Below are 15,714 nucleotides of genomic sequence, written 5' to 3'. Positions count from 1 at the left end.
TCCTTACTTATCTTTGTACTACTATTCATTAGCAACTTGGAAGTCTGGCAAATAAGGAACTGGGTAATTACATTGCACACTTAGACTGCTTTGGATTACAAGTAAAATGCAAAGTAGTCCTCATACCTAGTAGAATCAAATTAGTAGCACAAAATAATAATCAAGCAATTCAGTGTAAGTTCTCAAAAATATATACAGTTGTCAGTGAACAACAGTCTCGGAACCCTAATTATACACGTCATGTATGCATTGTGAATAGCTCAATAATAGTGCAATGTGTGAAAAGAGAAGAAATTCGAACCAACACATGCCGGCTACGTCAATGCGCTTTGACTATTTGCCTAGATACTGAAAATAGAAACCAGAGAAAGCTAGTGTAAAGTGACTTAATCGAGTGTTCACAGTTTCTGTATCCGACTGAGTGAGTATTGAATGTTGACATGGACTTGACGCTTGTAGCATTCTTGCCTACTAACGTCCGATCCTCCCTTACTTGTCTTTATTTGTTTTCTACAGCATATGCTAAGCTGGAAACTGGAGATGTCGTGTAGTTGTGTGTGACAGCAATCGTATATCAAGCACTGGCAACAGTACTGATACTAATGTCTGGGCCGGTGAATACTGCGTGCATCAAGGACAAGACATACTTATCCATTAATGGCTAAATTGTATAGGGTTTTTTAAAGATCCTAGAACAGAGTAACAGGAAGCTGATTCTCCTGTGAACTCCCTGCTGTCTGCTATTCTGGACAAAGGCCAGTTAGAGTCAACAACGACTTTACATTCAGACCCGTGTTTCAGCATGACAAGCACGACTTTAAATAACAGGAGGAAGATTATCAAAGGACATGGGAGTATAATTTACAACAACATACTTTGGAGTGACGAGACGGCCGTGTCATGAGATAGAGAAGAGGGAATAACAGCAAAGGCCAAGGTATACAATGCATTTGTAACGTGCAGGTCTAATCTGATGTGCATATAGGTTACTGGGTATCTTCATTATGTACTAAATACCTTAGCAAGTACTAGTACTTGGTACTCTCTACAATAGAGTACAACGAAGGATCCAACGTTAGATCAATGGAAATACGCCCTTATTAATTCGCCACTCTAGATCTGCTGTAGCATACATTAGGTTAATAGTAATAGTCCCTACTTTCGAACTCAAGGGCCGTCACAGTGATCCATATAATAAATGTATCAACTACAACGTTGACTAAGAGGTATACTCATGTATATAACTTTTATATAGCTCGACTCGGACTTCTGCATCTATTCCCCTCTTCAGCTTTGCTGTTTCTGGAATTCCTCAACTCCACCTTTAAGCGCTGCAACCCTTGTATTCACCGTCTGTTGCCAACTATTGGCATTTTCACTATGGCAAGAATTGAAATGATTGCATATTGCTTCTAAGAGCTGTATGTGTAGAGTAGTGTTTCTTTTCACTTCATCATCATCCACAGCCCATATTTTTCCAGTTCTCAACGGGACCTTGCACTGTTTGTCAAATATGCACCTACCCTGAGTTTCACCTATGAAACATGTTCCTGTCGAGTATAAATCATAATAAGAAAACAGAGTTCACATACTGTCACGAAGTCTGGGCCTTGTTGTAGTGGTGTGTGTTTTGCTACCCTTTCCATACACTACTAACTGTACATTTTCTCCAAATACGAGATGCAAGCCTAAGAAGTGACTCAGTAAGCTTGGATATCAAACAAACTACAGTAGTGCCTAGATTCACAGTCCAGAAACTTTCCACCTTGTAAGACTTCCACAACTTTTCCTCTGTACTCAGTTTCAGATAGTGCTTCAAACCCCTCAGCTTCCATCTTTGTTTGGTAATGTACTTGAGTATCCTACTTCTTTGTGCCTAAGGTAGGACTGTCCTTGCAAACCTTTATACTACCCACGAGCAACTTATTGATCTTGCAAACCAGTGTACCATTGCACTACGGCTAAGTATTTCCGATTACAAATAAAAGCTAACGTGATTGATAAGGATACTTTGCTCAGATTGATAGAGGCAAACTGATAGCTCAAGAGAATGGCCAATCACCTGCAAGTTCTTGTAACGGGGATTTAAGGACGCGCAAAGCACGTCGCCAAGACCTGATCTAGGTTTACCGATGGTTCAATCTTGAAAATACCCTACTTACTGTCAAAATAAAAGCTCAACATTCTCTGTCAGTGATTACCCTATTATCACAATTAATTACACTAGAAACGAGTATAAGTTGAAGGACAAGCTTAAAGGGTCGGCGTTCGTAGAGATACCGCGAGATAAAGAATATCATTTAGCTTTGCAAGACTTACTGTGCACGGCTTGTCCAGGGGAGGTTGCATGCGTGCCTAATCGGCTGTTTAACTAAACGGAGATTGGGAGAGAAGCCTGATCCCTCAGTCGTGGGTCTGCCAAGTAGGCTATGTATTGCTCGTTGACACGGCTTCGCTGTGCGCCAAGTCCTTGCGTAGCAAGCAGATGCAAATTCACTCCATCGAATGACCTTTCTCTCTGGGCCCCTCAGCCAACTCTTCCACATTATCCGGGAACACAAAGACCTCATCATTGGGGTTCCAAATGAACATCGAAGCGCCATTTTCGAGCATTTGCTCTGGTTTATCTTGCTGAGCGTTCCATTCCTCCACTCGTTCATCCAGTAACATGGCAAATCGAATATCACGTAACGTGAGGCCGGAGACACGCCTGGAGTTGATTTCGAATTTGGATTCGTTTTGTTTAGCGTTTTCGTTATTGCTGGTGTTGGTGGAAGGTTCGATTGGAGGAGGTAAGATAGCGCTGTGAGTGTGTATGGAGATTGTTAAAAACGGATAGTCGGATCGGGGCATATTTTCGGTTTCGTAATCTTTAGGCCCCTTTTGAGTCGTGAACCAGGATCCTTTCCCTCTCTTCCCTGACCATCTGAGTTGCACGTGGTGCTAGTAATATTTAACATTCGAGATTAGTATTTTGACAATAAGATTCATAGATTAAATAAACAAAACACCTGAGCGGGTAGGAAGGTGAAAATGATACTAGAAAGCTAGACGTACGTACATTCTCACTTTTCTCCAAGTCTATTAAGATCTTCATAAACGTATTCTCCACATGTTCACCACCACGAATAATAATAAACTTCCTTAAGGTAGGAACGTTGTATAATCCACCATAACGAGTTTTACCCTCGACGTGACTAATGGCCCAACCGCGATCGTATAAGGGAACCAAGAATTCCTCGACTTCATGTTGTGTGAGGACGGGTGTTGGCCAACGTTCGATTCGGTCAGGTCGTTTTACTTTTAGCTCGTTGTTTTGATTTTGGCTTTGGCTTTGAATCGTTTGATTGGGGTCGCGTAACGAAGCTAGTTTGTCCGAATCTAAATTTGATTCCGATTTGCGTTTGCTTGCATAGCCTTTTTACACCCGGTGTCGGAAATATGAACTGATGTCCCCAATATGATGTGTGAGCTAAGTACTTACCGCGTCGGACGTTAGACACGAAAAGCCCGTGTCGCACGGATGAGTCGTACGACGAGAGACATCTTGTTGGGGTTGCTAACTGCGATGTCCTCCAGATATTGAATCTTCCAGTAAGAATGTGACCAGTATCATTTAGGCGATGGATAAAACGAGCTGTTAGGATAGACATTTCGAAAGACAAGAAAGAGTATCAGAGTAACATTAGTGATTGTGATTAATATGTTACAAATGCACCAAAATTCGAGGTAAAGTAATCGTGGGAGACATGGAAATGACATAATCAAACAAGATTGGCTAAGACTCGAAACAATTATCATCACCCATCTCAAACTGCATAAAGATGGAACCTAACGCTCGTACCATTCTTCCCCAACGTCTCCTTTTCTTCCTCCTTTCTTCGCTTCCTCGGTGTATATCGCGCTGCTGAAAATTGACGACATTGTCTAGCTGCATTCAACAATGACTGTCTACCAAGCAACAGCGTCTGCACCAGTGAACATCGCGTGTATCAAGTACGATCTTTATTTTATATTCGATAATTTAATTTTTGACATTCATAATGTTATATTCAAGATACTGGGGAAAGCGCGATACAAAGCTAATCCTTCCCACCAACTCCTCGTTGTCTGTCACTCTCGACCAAGATCACCTCCGCTCAACGACAACCTCTCGCGCAGATCCGTCATTCAAGCATGACAGACTCTGGTTGAACGGGAAGGAGGAAGAGATCAAAGAAGGTGGGCGTCTCGCGACGTGTATCGCAGAGATGAGACGTCTTCGCCGTGAAGTGGAGAAAAAAGAGGGTACGCCGAAGGTAAGAAAGAATTTCACCGTGCATATGAAACGTGTTGATCTAGTCTAACGCGCACGCATATACGCACATTTATTTCTATTGTTTTATGTTATCAGATCGCGGATTACCCCGTACACATCGCCTCGCACAATAACTTCCCAACAGCAGCGGGACTTGCATCTTCTGCATCTGGTTTTGCGGCACTTGTGTCATCGCTTGCTGCTCTCTATGAGTTACCTGCCTCGCCATCTGAGCTTTCGTTAATTGCGCGCCAGGGTTCTGGTTCTGCGTGCAGATCGCTGTTTGGTGGGTTCGTAGCATGGGAGATGGGCTCGAAAGCCGATGGAAGCGACTCGTTTGCTGTTGAGGTTGCACCACGCGAGCACTGGCCGAACTTACATGCGCTTATATGCGTTGTATCGGACGACAAGAAGGGAACGTCTTCTACGTCTGGAATGCAGCGAACTGTCGAGACGTCTACGCTGTTACAACATCGTATTAAAGAGGTTGTACCTGCACGTATGCGTGCGATTTCCGAGGCGATCAAGGCTCGGGACTTCGAGAAGTTTGCGCGTATTACGATGGCGGATTCGAACCAGTTTCATGCTGTTGCGCTTGATACGGAACCGCCGATTTTCTACATGAACGACGTGAGTCGGTCGATTGTCGCGTTGATCGTGGAATATAACCGTGCATCGGTCGCGGCTGGTGGACCGGTGAAAGCGGCGTACACTTACGACGCAGGTCCTAATGCTGTCATTTACGCACCGGAAGAAAACATCAGGGAGATTGTCGACATTATTGTCGCGTACTTCCCTCAGGCACAGCCGTTCAATGATGTGTTTGGATTGTTTGGGGGCAATCAGCCTCAGGGCGCCGTCCCGGTTGGGTTCAACGAGGCTGTTGCGAAGAAGTTTGAGGCTGGGGCTGTTAAGGGCCTTATCCACACCCGGGTTGGTGACGGACCGAGGGTGCTTGGCGGAGAAGAGGCATTGCTGAATGCAGAAGGACTTCCGAAAGTGAAGGCGTGACTTGGGCGGGTATCGCTAGGATAGAATCTGTAGTTTCATTTTGTATTTTTCAACGGATAACATAGAGACAGTTGTCATATTTGGGGCACATTAAGCAACGAGTAGGAGTGCCACGTATGACTGAGTGGATGTGAGACGAGGAAGACGTGTACAAACAGAGCAGAGAGCAGAGAGTGACGTGCTTGTCCTTGTTTGTGACGCGTGACAGGAATACGTGCCCTGCCTGATTCGTCCTCTGGAGTCTGCCTTGTCCAGTCAGTCCCTCTTCTACCAATCCTTGCTCAAGGTCAGTCCTCGTCGTCGTCGTTGTCGTTCCCGTCGTCAAAGGCTCTGTGCTCACTGCTCTCGCCGTCGCTACCGCAGTACCCAACTTATTATCCCGAGCGGTGTCAGATGCCCCAAGGCGGTGATGTACTTCAACGCGCCCCCGCAGACGTCACCCGCAATCAACAAACTCCAGTCTCACCACGACGCCTGGGGTCGTCCGACCCATCAGCACCAGCATCATGTCCTCGCAGGAGCAACCGGCGTCGGCCCACCCACCCCAGGATACACAATGTATGCCAATGGCGCCCTCTCCCACCACGCACATCCGCACATCCCGCAGCACCCGCCGCTGCCTCACTCGCACTCTCAACACCACCACCAGAACTCCCTCTCGCACCCTAGCTTCTCGTCTCCACCCAATGGCACGTCCATGCAGCAAACCCACCCACTCACTACCTCGCCGCCTCCATCCGCCCCGATCATGTCACAGCACTGGCAACAGCAGCTGCTCAAATACGACATGGTCCGCGCATCCCGTTCACCACACCACCGTGCACGGCAGAATGCGATTGCGTCACGACCAACGGCCAAATCGGCGATCACCATAACAGATCCAAATCGTGTCAAGACACCCGCCGCCGATGGTAAGGAAGATGGATCGACTTCGGACAGTGGTGAAGGGACGCCAGAGAACCATCCTTCGTCGACAACTGCGCCCGTTGCGCCTGCAGCTCGGCAATCGGATACGCAAAATCAGGACAGTTCCTGGCACGCGCTGGACTTGGGTGGAATAAACCTCAAGAACCTCCCGCGAACATCGGGGCTGTGGTCTTTCGCCTTTCTGGAGAACCTTTTCCTCAATCATAATGCCCTGCAGTCCATCCCACCGGGAATTGCACGTCTCAAGAACCTTAAGCTGTTGGATCTGTCTGGGAATTTATTGCAGACCCTTCCACCGGAGCTTGGTATGGTGACCACACTCAAAGAGTTGTACCTCTTTGATAATCATCTCGTGTCACTCCCGTACGAACTCGGGACGCTGCATCAGTTACAGACGATTGGTATTGAGGGAAACCCGCTGGCTCATGAGTTGAAAGAAATTGTGCAACGTGAAGGTACGCCCGCGCTCATCGCATATCTTCGGGATAACGCGCCGGTTCCGGAGCCGCCACCTCAACGAATTTGGAGGAGTATGCAATCCGAAATGGAGCGACAGGCGCAGGAGGCAGATCCGTACAATGAGTCTTTGACCGTGCTGTGCTACAATATCCTTTGTGAAAGGGCTGCAACGGAACGTTTGTATGGGTATACGCCAAAGCATGCGCTGATGTGGTCAGCACGGAAAAATCTCATCCTCGACGAGGTCAAGCACTACAATTCGGATTTCATTTGCCTGCAGGAAGTTGATGTGGCGCAGTATGAGGATACGTTCTTGCATCACCTCTCGGAGCAAGGTTATGAAGGAGTTTTCTGGCCAAAGTCGAGAGCGAACACGATGGACGAATCACAGAGACGGTTAGTAGATGGCTGTGCGACGTTCTTCAAGTCGGCCAAGTGAGTCATTTTGTCCGTGTTGAAAGAAGATATGGTGCTGAAGGATGTATTTTTCAGATACAATCTCGTGGAGAAACAGCTTATCGAGTTTCGTCGTGTGGCTATGCAGAGGGCAGACTTCAAGAAAACGGATGACATGTTCAATCGCGTATTTCTACGGGATAACATTGCCGTCGCGACGCTAGTCGAGAACAAGGCAACCGGATCTAGACTCATTGTCGTCAATGTACATATTCACTGGGATGCGCAGCAGGCCGATGTGAAGCTTGTACAAACTGCTCTGTTAGTTGACGAAGTCGACAAAATCGCGAGCCGTTTTGCTCGTTATCCGCCTCCTCCACCGAAACCCAATACTGACGAGACTCCATCGCGACCGCCGCCCGTGTATACCGACGGTACGAAGATCCCGATCATCATTTGTGGCGACTTCAACTCCATACCGGAGAGTGGTGTGTATGAGTTCCTTTCGAATGGAACGGTCCCTTCAGACCACCCAGATTTCTTGTCCCGCATCTACGGTAATTACACGTCGGAGGGTCTCCGCCATCGTCTTGGGTTACGAAGCGCGTACTCCGGAATCGGGGAACTGCCGATGACGAACTACACACCGAGCTTCCAGGGTTCAATTGACTACATATGGTACACGGCAAACAACCTGACTGTCACGTCGCTCCTTGGCGAGATAGATAAGGATTATTTGTCGAAGGTGGTTGGGTTCCCGAATGTTCACTTCCCATCCGAGTAAGTGGATTTCATTGAAAAGTTTCGAGCCCGTTTTAATATTTCTCCACAGCCATGTGGCCATTCTAAGCGAGTTCCGTGTCAAACTTCCAAAAGACACACCTTCGCACCAACCTACTTTCCCATCGAACCGAACGTCATCGTCATCCTGAAGCGCGCCGCCGCGATCTTGTAAGTAATTTTGCTATCTTTCAGATTTTCCATGTTGTTTAGATTTTTTTAATCTTTTTTATTGTGTTCTTTCTTACGATTGCAATTTCCACAGATTATCACCTTCCGTTCGGTCCTCTTGTCTGTCTGTGAATATATTCGCAATCCGTTCATTCCACCTCTCAGTCTTTATACTTCCGTTTTGGCTTCTAAGTTCTATAGGTTTCTAAGATGCTATTTCTTCCTTCCTCCTTTTTTTATCTCCCGCTCTCTTTTTTTTTTCTATTCCCTCCTCTTACCTTTTCTTCTCTTTTTTTCTTTTCTTTTTTATATACTCGCCCACTGTATCCTGCTCACTGTACGACATCTGCCCGAGTTGCTCTCTTCTCTTCTCAATACAATCCCAACCCCAATCCCAATCCCATTTCCCCCATCTCCATCACTATCGTGCATTGAATGATCTTGATATCTTCTCGTAGTCATTTTCGTACATTAGCGAACTCGGTGGCAGTGTGTGTGTGTGTCGTTTCTGGTCTGTTTGTTGAGTGTTTCTCTCTCTTGTTAGTCTTGTTATACGTAGTACATCGAACAAAAGTCTTTTCTTTGAAATCTCAATTATTTATCGTCGGAATCGTGAAGTAAGTGAATGAGTGAGTGAGGGATGGATTTTGGGTAGGTGAATTAGTCAGCGACGCGAACACGCGTCGGAGATTGAATGAGAGGCGCGTTGTGATACATGGACGCGTCGAGGTCAGCTTTTAGTAGTATTTAGTAACACTGCCGCAGCAAGTCTGGCTGTCTTGTTCTCTTCTTTCCTTGTACCTAGGTATCTCTTTGGAAAGCGTGTTTTCTGTCGCCGAGGTTGTCTCCGCTGGGCTGGCAGTCTTGCAGAAAGTGGTGAAGGCGTGCCGATGCGTGTTCTTTGTGTAGCAGAGAAGCCGTCTATTGCGCGTTCGATTACTGGGATATTGTCTGGTGGACAATATAATACGGTATGTCCTTCATCTTATCTTCCTCGTTAATAAAATAGAATGAGCGGGTTCGATGTCTCACTTAGCGAGCAACACGAAACAAATACATCAAGAACTATGACTTCGACTACCCCCAAACGAGGTCAACTTTCACAGTCACAGCCGTCTCAGGTCACCTTATGGAACACGATTTCGACGAGGCGTATCGATCATGGGGGTCCTGCGATCCATTCACACTCTTCGAGGCCCCCGTGATAGCCAGAATTGCTGGGGATAATAAGACAATTGAAGAGAATTTGAAGAAAGAGGCGAGGAGGGCGGATGAGTTGATGATTTGGACGGATTGTGATCGGGAAGGAGAGAATATTGGTGCTGAGGTTGTTAGGGTTTGTAGGAAGGTGAATGTGGGGATTAGGGTTACGAGGGCGAGGTTTAGTGCGATTATTCCGCAGTATGTCTTATATTCTTTCTTTTTTGTCATTGGTTATACTTACAGGCGGAGAGATATTGACTTGACTCTTTTTTATGTGTATTTGTTTACTTGTGTATGAAGGCAAATCCACCGCGCCGCCCAAAACCCAGGTCTCCTCGACCAAGCTCAAGCAGACGCAGTCGAAGCGCGTACGATCCTCGACCTGCGTCTCGGAGCTGCGTTTACGAGAATGCAAACTCTCAACCTCCAACGTCGATTCGAGCAGATTAAAGATACTGGTACACCCGTTTCTTACGGGCCTTGTCAGTTTCCGACTCTGGGGTTTGTGGTGTCGAGGTATGAACAGGTGCAGGCGTTCGTACCTGAGGCGTTTTGGTATATCTACCTATCTTTGTCGCGGAGTGGTGCGTCGGTGGAGAAAGGAGGGAAGAAGAAGAATGGTGAGGAGGAGACGACGGAGTTTTCGTGGAGACGAGTGAGGTTGTTTGATCGGTTGGCTGCGGAGGCTATTTATGAGTATGTGGTGGAGAACCCGGTGGCGAGGGTGACGAAGAAGACGTGTAAGCCGACGAAGAAATGGTAGAGCACATCTGCTTGTATGTATCTATATTCTTTGGGCCTGATGATATTTGTTTGTTAGGAAGCCGCTGCCATTGACGACTATTGAACTTCAAAAAGCAGGGTCGAGGTTGTTGAGGTTGGCTCCGAAGACAGTCCTTGATGTTCGTTACCTTTGTTCTCGGGCCTTCTCGTGTCCAGTAGGAAAACTTATGGTTTATACCTTTGTAGATTGCAGAGAAGCTCTATCAGCGTGGATTATTATCTTATCCACGCACGGAAACAGATCAATATGATCCTCAATTTGATTTCATGTCTCTAATAGGCAAGCAAACTGTAGATCCTACTTGGGGTGGATTCGCAACGCAGTGAGCCCTGAATTCTCCTACGTTTCGACATCACATCTCGATTCGTGCTCATTATCTATCATTTAAAGACTTCAAAATGGTGAATTCACCTCTCCACGGAAAGGCAAGAACAACGACAAAGCGCATCCTCCTATCCATCCTACCAATTATGCTGGAAACCTTGCTGGTGATGAGAAGCGAGTATACGAGTTTGTGACGAGGAGATTCCTAGCGTCTTGTCACAAAGACGCAGAAGGTCAAGAAACTACTGTAGAGGTATGCTGTGGTGGAGAATACTTCTCCGCCTCAGGCCTTATCGTCCTTGCAAGAAACTACTTAGACGTCTACGTCTACGACAAATGGAACGGTCGGTACCTACCCAACTTCGACGAAGGCGAACAATTCATGCCGTCAATATGCGAACTCAGAGAAGGCGAGACCTCTTCTCCGACTTTGTTGACTGAAGCGGACTTGGTTGGGTTGATGGATAAGAATGGAATTGGGACGGATGCGACTATTGCACAGCATATTCAGATGGTTACGGATAGGGGGTATGTGATTGAGAGGATGGAGGGGGTGGTGAAGTATCTTGTACCGTCGACTCTGGGTATTGGGCTTGTGGAAGGGTATAATGAGATTGGGTTTGAGAGGAGTTTGAGTAAGCCGCAGTTGAGGAGGGATGTGAGTTTCTCTCACCTTATTTTATTTTTTGGGTATGTTATATATGGATGATGTTAATTTTTTTGTTTCTTTGTTTACGTGTAGACGGAAAGGGCGATGGTGCAGGTGTGTGAACGGACGAAGTCGAAGCATGATATGCTCGAGCAGAGCATTGAACAGTATAAAGAAGTCTTTATTCGGGCTCGGAGGGAGTTTGATAAAATTGTTACTGTAAGTCTCTTTCTTCCCCACTTTTCCAGAGTACCGCCCGTATTAACGAGTGATCGTTTTGAACAGAGCGTCAGTCGATATCTTGAAGGTGACGGAAACCGAGATAATAACGCTGCTGGTGCTGGAGGTAATAATCCAGGTGGTGGCGGAGGAGGAGGTGCAGGTGGGGGTGGAGATGGTGGAGGCCGCGGAGGTCGTGGTGGTCGTGGAACTAGAGGTGGTAGAGGCGGAACTGGAACTACGCGAAGAGGCGGACGGGGAGGCGGTTCTTCGAGCAGAGGTGATGGTGCCGACGGAGGATCAGGTCCCAAACGTGCTCGGACAACGGGTCGTAAAAAGAAGGCTACTGCTAGCGAAGGTAAGTTTATTTTTTCGTTTATTTCATGATTGCACTTATATGTGATCTTTGTTTAGAAACGGTGGAGAGCGACATCGACTTGGACGGACCTACGCAAGTTGCTCATCAACCCCCGCCTCCACCTGTCCCGAAACTTCGATCCCGAGTAATTTTAGTTCGAAAATCCGCAGAAAATCAAGCCGGACCAGGTCCATCCTCATCCTCATCATTCTCAACTGCCAATCAGCCTTCACGCAATCCAGCTCCCTTCCGATCCGGGTCAGGCCCTGCTGTTGAAGTAGCACAAATAGTACAATGTCAGTGCGGAGTGCAGGCAGGTGAACGAACTGTTGTGAAAGAGGGTCCGAACAAGGGGAGGAGGTTCCGAAAGTGTGGGAAGGGAGACGAGTGTGGTTTCTTTGAGTGGATTGATGGACCGTTGACTTCTATCTCTTCTACCTCCTTCCCTTCTGGTTCTGCGACGTCAAGGCAAATGGATACTCATTCGGATTCTAACATCTTACGAACGAATAACAACGCTAATAGACCTGCTACTTCGGATCGGCGATGTAAGTGTGACCTAGCAGCCGTACAGCGGACTGTTGTGCGTGAGGGGCCGAGCAAGGGACGGAATTTCTGGACGTGTCCTAGTTCGAATCAGTGTGGGTATTTTGAGTGGGAGGAGCCTGAACGAAGTGTGACGGCTGGTACTAGGTCGGATGAATGTTTTAATGTAAGCGTTTTTCTAGTATTTCCTCCTCTTCATATATATCCGATGGAACTAATATTAATTTTGTGTTTTGGTATTCGTTTTCGGATAGTGTGGACAGAGTGGACATTGGGCAAGTGGTACGTTCGTTCGTTACTGTTACTTTTCTTATTCGTGTTTTTGGGTAATTAACTAATAAGACCTTTTTTAGCATGTCCGAATGGTGCTCAGGCCAATCGAAACCGCGCAATGAGTATCGACTCGTCGGCAGGTAACGTCAATCCGAATCCGTCCTCGTCCTCGACTGCGTGCTTCAAGTGTGGTGAAGAGGGGCACTACAGTAGTGGTGTGTCATCTTCATTTCGCTATGTCTTGCTTCTCTAATAATGTTGGATTTCGTTAAGCCTGTCCAAATGGAAAAAACTCGAGTATTGGAGCCTGCTTTAAGTGTGGAGACGAAGGGCATTATAGTAATGGTGCGTACCTCACTGTTCTACCTCACCCACTTTTTTTCTTCGTTCATGCAGTGGCTTATTAACAATGAACTCAACTCCAGCATGCCCTAACGGCGAACCTAACACTCGAAGAAGCAAATCCACCACTACCACTACTAAAAGCCGTAGCACGACTACCACATCTAAAAGTAATACTGCTAGTAAACGAGGACGAGCTGGGTCGACGAGTTCGACTTCTACTCGCGGAGGGAGTAAAAGTAAAAGTAAACGTGGGGCGAAAGGTGCTGGGAGGTCACATTTTGCTGCAGCAGATCATTATTAAGTTAGGGTTATGAAGGTAGGGGTTAGGAGGGCCATGTAGTGCTAATTTGTTATTTGTTGTATTAATAGTGTCAATATTGTGATTTACAATAGTCTGCACTTATGAGTTTCGATTATTGTAGCTCCGCCTAAATTGGTTAGCACGTTCCGCAACTTGTTGCCCGTGACGTATCACGTGCTCTAAGACGGTCGCATTTCGCGTAAAGTCACCAACTTGGAACCGTACGTTGTCCTCTAAACTCAAGATCCACGGAATTATTCAACACTTGGCTCTCAGGCATAGTATTTCATTGTCAAGAGTATGTATGAACCGATCAGAGGAGGCACGCGAGGCGGACAGGGCGAGTTCAAATGGTCTGACGTCTCTGCAGACAAGGATAGGGAGGTGAGTTGTCATTCAAGTCGTCCAGCGATTGTTCAAGAAGCTTATTGTATTGGCTAGCATTACCTTGGACACAGCATCAATGCACCAACTGGTAGATGGCAGAAGAATAAGGATGTTCATTGGTACAATAGGGATCAAAATCAGGCAGAGGAAGAGAAGCTGGCTGAGATAAAGAGGATAAAAGAGGCAGAAGCTGATGCAATGGCTCAAATGTTGTACGTTAGTTTCCAAGCTCAAAGGCCCTGGGACGTCCGTTAAGATTATCTTGTGTATTTTTAGGGGTTTTGCTCCAACAAAGAAAACCATTGATGCCACTCCGAATGGCAACAACTCGGCTAGTCCTGTGGCGGGTACGTCAGGAAATATGTCACCTCCAGGCGATGACGTCGAAAAAGAGAAGGAAAAACTTGAGCGACACAGACGAAAGATGGAAAAGAAAGCAAGGAAAGCTGAAAAGAAGGCTCGTAAGGAAACTAAGAGGATGGATAGGCGCAGGGACGACTCTGTTTCTGATTACGAGCGCGAAGATCGATATGGGGAGAGACGGAACTCGCGAGAAAGAAGAAGGTCGCGTTCACGTTCACCCAGACGCCGAGACTCCCGCGAATGGATTGACGAATACCGTAGAAGGCGATCTCCTGTGCCTCCACATGTACGGCGTCGCTCGAAATCACCTGCGTCGCACGGGGATGAACGCAACCGTGGAGAATATGACCTTGCAGAGCAGGAACGAGAACGAGAACGAGACAGACGACGATGGAACACCAACGCCGCTAGAGATCTTCCCCGCAGCAATCGGCCTCGTTGAGGATATTCTTTCAAATGTGAATTCACCCGCACAATTGCCAGTACCAGTGTAAATGCTAACTCTATCATGTTGTACGTCAGTAATTGTGTCTTCCTTTCGCGCGGTTCTTTCGCACGCTGGTTCATTATTGGTCGAACGGTGGATGATATTTGATTTGACAGACGTCTATCAAGTGGATATGCTTAACGCTTTATTCGGCGAATCCTCGCCCAATCAGAGAGGGTCATGCCCTTGTTTACAGTTACAATCAAGCGAACCCTTGACTAGTGGCCTCCGTCTTCTGCAAAACTGCTGACCTTATTCACACGGCATCGTCTTAGCAAGCTCAAAGCTTAATCCTTGGCTTCGGCGGCGCTGGGGCTTTCTTAATCTAGTGCTCTTACACTGAATTTACGAAACTGATGCTTTTTGATCATGCTGTCTCTGGTTAGCGCTCTTCTAACTCCTTGTGCTGGCTTTCACAGGTGCAGAAGACGCGTGGTCTCCGATCCGCTGACTTCGTACCCCTTTCATTATGAAGGCTTCCTGTTCATAATTACTTTGCGATTGCTTTCATGACCACAGAACGTCCTGAAAAGCGAAAGCCTCTCATGAGCGGTGCGTGACGGACCGTTGTTGCAACGTGCTTGGCCTATTATATGATTGCCGATCAATTACCACAAAATAGTAAGTTTTTGGCTCTGAACTTTCTTACGCTCCTGTGCCAGTGCAATATAATCGGCTATCTTGATTTGATCTTTGTTCAGTCAACGGCAGGACTGGGGAACGTTGGAGACGTTACACTGAAGGTCAAACTCCTGCACGTTTCCGCGGATCGTGATAAGTTTCCACCCCTGAGATTAATGCTATTCATTATTGATGCAATTTGGGTTAACGGCGGGGAATAACGATGCCTTAACTCCTCCGTCTGCTGGACTATCTCTTGACGGGAGATGGCGGCTGCGACTTCTCATCTGCATCGTGATGCAATTGCTCACAATAGTTCAAAGAACTTGTCCAAACAAGGCCACATCAGCTACCCTTTTTCTCGCCGGAGAATTTGTTTACCCTTAGATGCCAGTCAGTGAATTCAGCATACAATGTGAATAGCCCTTCTCAGCTCAGGCGATACATGCACTGAAGTCGTATGTCAAATTCCCCATTGACAATTAGTGCAACCATGACTAGTGTGCGAGCCGACTTGGGATGACCCCGCAGGAAAACTGAGGACTCTATTTATTCCTTTATTCATGCGAAACAAGTCCGACAAGCTACTTGTTACCTATGTACGCGGACGAGAATAGTTCTATGAACGAAGGGGATGCACCCTACAAGCAGTCGTTCAGCATGGGTTCTGTGCGATAATCTTTGGCTGACTGACTATCAAGGATCTAAGCAGCGGAGAAAGGGCGCTGTTAGCTCCGGTTAATTGAGGGTCAGTGGTGTGGAAAGACTAGTTTTCGAAGTCGGGCTGCGCACTGATCATGAGAGATATCGTTT

General features: G+C 46.8%; 5 protein-coding genes across 5 annotated transcripts; 4 read left to right on the top strand and 1 right to left on the bottom strand.

Moving 5' to 3' along the window:
• Positions 1-2,263: 2,263 nt before the first annotated feature.
• FOMMEDRAFT_146855 (uncharacterized protein) lies at positions 2,264-3,653 on the bottom strand (the record flags this gene model as incomplete). The annotated part of the gene is made up of 3 exons (XM_007266863.1): positions 2,264-2,943; positions 3,062-3,417; positions 3,485-3,653. The coding sequence occupies 3 exons, from the start codon at positions 3,651-3,653 to the stop codon at positions 2,494-2,496; spliced, it is 975 nt and encodes a 324-aa protein (XP_007266925.1). The 3' UTR covers positions 2,264-2,493.
• A 199-nt stretch (positions 3,654-3,852) lies between these two features.
• FOMMEDRAFT_123441 (Diphosphomevalonate decarboxylase) lies at positions 3,853-5,392 on the top strand. Its single transcript, XM_007266862.1, has 3 exons — positions 3,853-3,996; positions 4,058-4,298; positions 4,394-5,392. Exons 1-3 carry the CDS (start codon positions 3,944-3,946, stop codon positions 5,306-5,308), a joined length of 1,209 nt encoding a protein of 402 aa, XP_007266924.1. The 5' UTR covers positions 3,853-3,943; the 3' UTR covers positions 5,309-5,392.
• Positions 5,393-6,056: 664 nt separating this feature from the next.
• Positions 6,057-8,022, top strand: FOMMEDRAFT_84633 (glucose-repressible alcohol dehydrogenase transcriptional effector; the record flags this gene model as incomplete). The annotated part of the gene is made up of 3 exons (XM_007266861.1): positions 6,057-7,129; positions 7,187-7,870; positions 7,923-8,022. 3 exons carry the CDS (start codon positions 6,057-6,059, stop codon positions 8,020-8,022), a joined length of 1,857 nt encoding a protein of 618 aa, XP_007266923.1.
• A 909-nt stretch (positions 8,023-8,931) lies between these two features.
• On the top strand, positions 8,932-13,049 carry FOMMEDRAFT_108365 (prokaryotic type I DNA topoisomerase; the record flags this gene model as incomplete). The annotated part of the gene is made up of 13 exons (XM_007266860.1): positions 8,932-9,012; positions 9,078-9,442; positions 9,545-10,003; positions 10,065-10,146; positions 10,214-10,350; positions 10,419-11,010; positions 11,095-11,220; positions 11,287-11,578; positions 11,635-12,290; positions 12,379-12,406; positions 12,478-12,612; positions 12,671-12,742; positions 12,823-13,049. 13 exons carry the CDS (start codon positions 8,932-8,934, stop codon positions 13,041-13,043), a joined length of 3,246 nt encoding a protein of 1,081 aa, XP_007266922.1. The 3' UTR covers positions 13,044-13,049.
• Positions 13,050-13,343: 294 nt separating this feature from the next.
• Positions 13,344-14,235, top strand: FOMMEDRAFT_134309 (uncharacterized protein; the record flags this gene model as incomplete). The annotated part of the gene is made up of 3 exons (XM_007266859.1): positions 13,344-13,427; positions 13,485-13,642; positions 13,707-14,235. 3 exons carry the CDS (start codon positions 13,344-13,346, stop codon positions 14,233-14,235), a joined length of 771 nt encoding a protein of 256 aa, XP_007266921.1.
• Between the last annotated feature and the right edge of the window lie 1,479 nt (positions 14,236-15,714).

This window comes from Fomitiporia mediterranea (genome assembly GCF_000271605.1).
Source record: "Fomitiporia mediterranea MF3/22 unplaced genomic scaffold FOMMEscaffold_6, whole genome shotgun sequence".
NCBI lineage: Eukaryota > Fungi > Basidiomycota > Agaricomycetes > Hymenochaetales > Hymenochaetaceae > Fomitiporia > Fomitiporia mediterranea.
The sequence above is the reverse complement of the archived record's forward strand: the minus strand, read 5'-3'. Positions and strand labels throughout refer to the sequence as shown.

Coding starts and splice junctions, on each gene's coding strand:
- FOMMEDRAFT_123441 (XM_007266862.1), top strand. CDS start 3,944: ATGACTGTCTACCAAGCAACAGCGTCTGCACCAGTGAACATCGCGTGT. Junction 3,997..4,057: donor GTGAACATCGCGTGTATCAA/GTACGATCTTTA, acceptor GTTATATTCAAG/ATACTGGGGAAAGCGCGATA. Junction 4,299..4,393: donor AAAAAGAGGGTACGCCGAAG/GTAAGAAAGAAT, acceptor TTATGTTATCAG/ATCGCGGATTACCCCGTACA.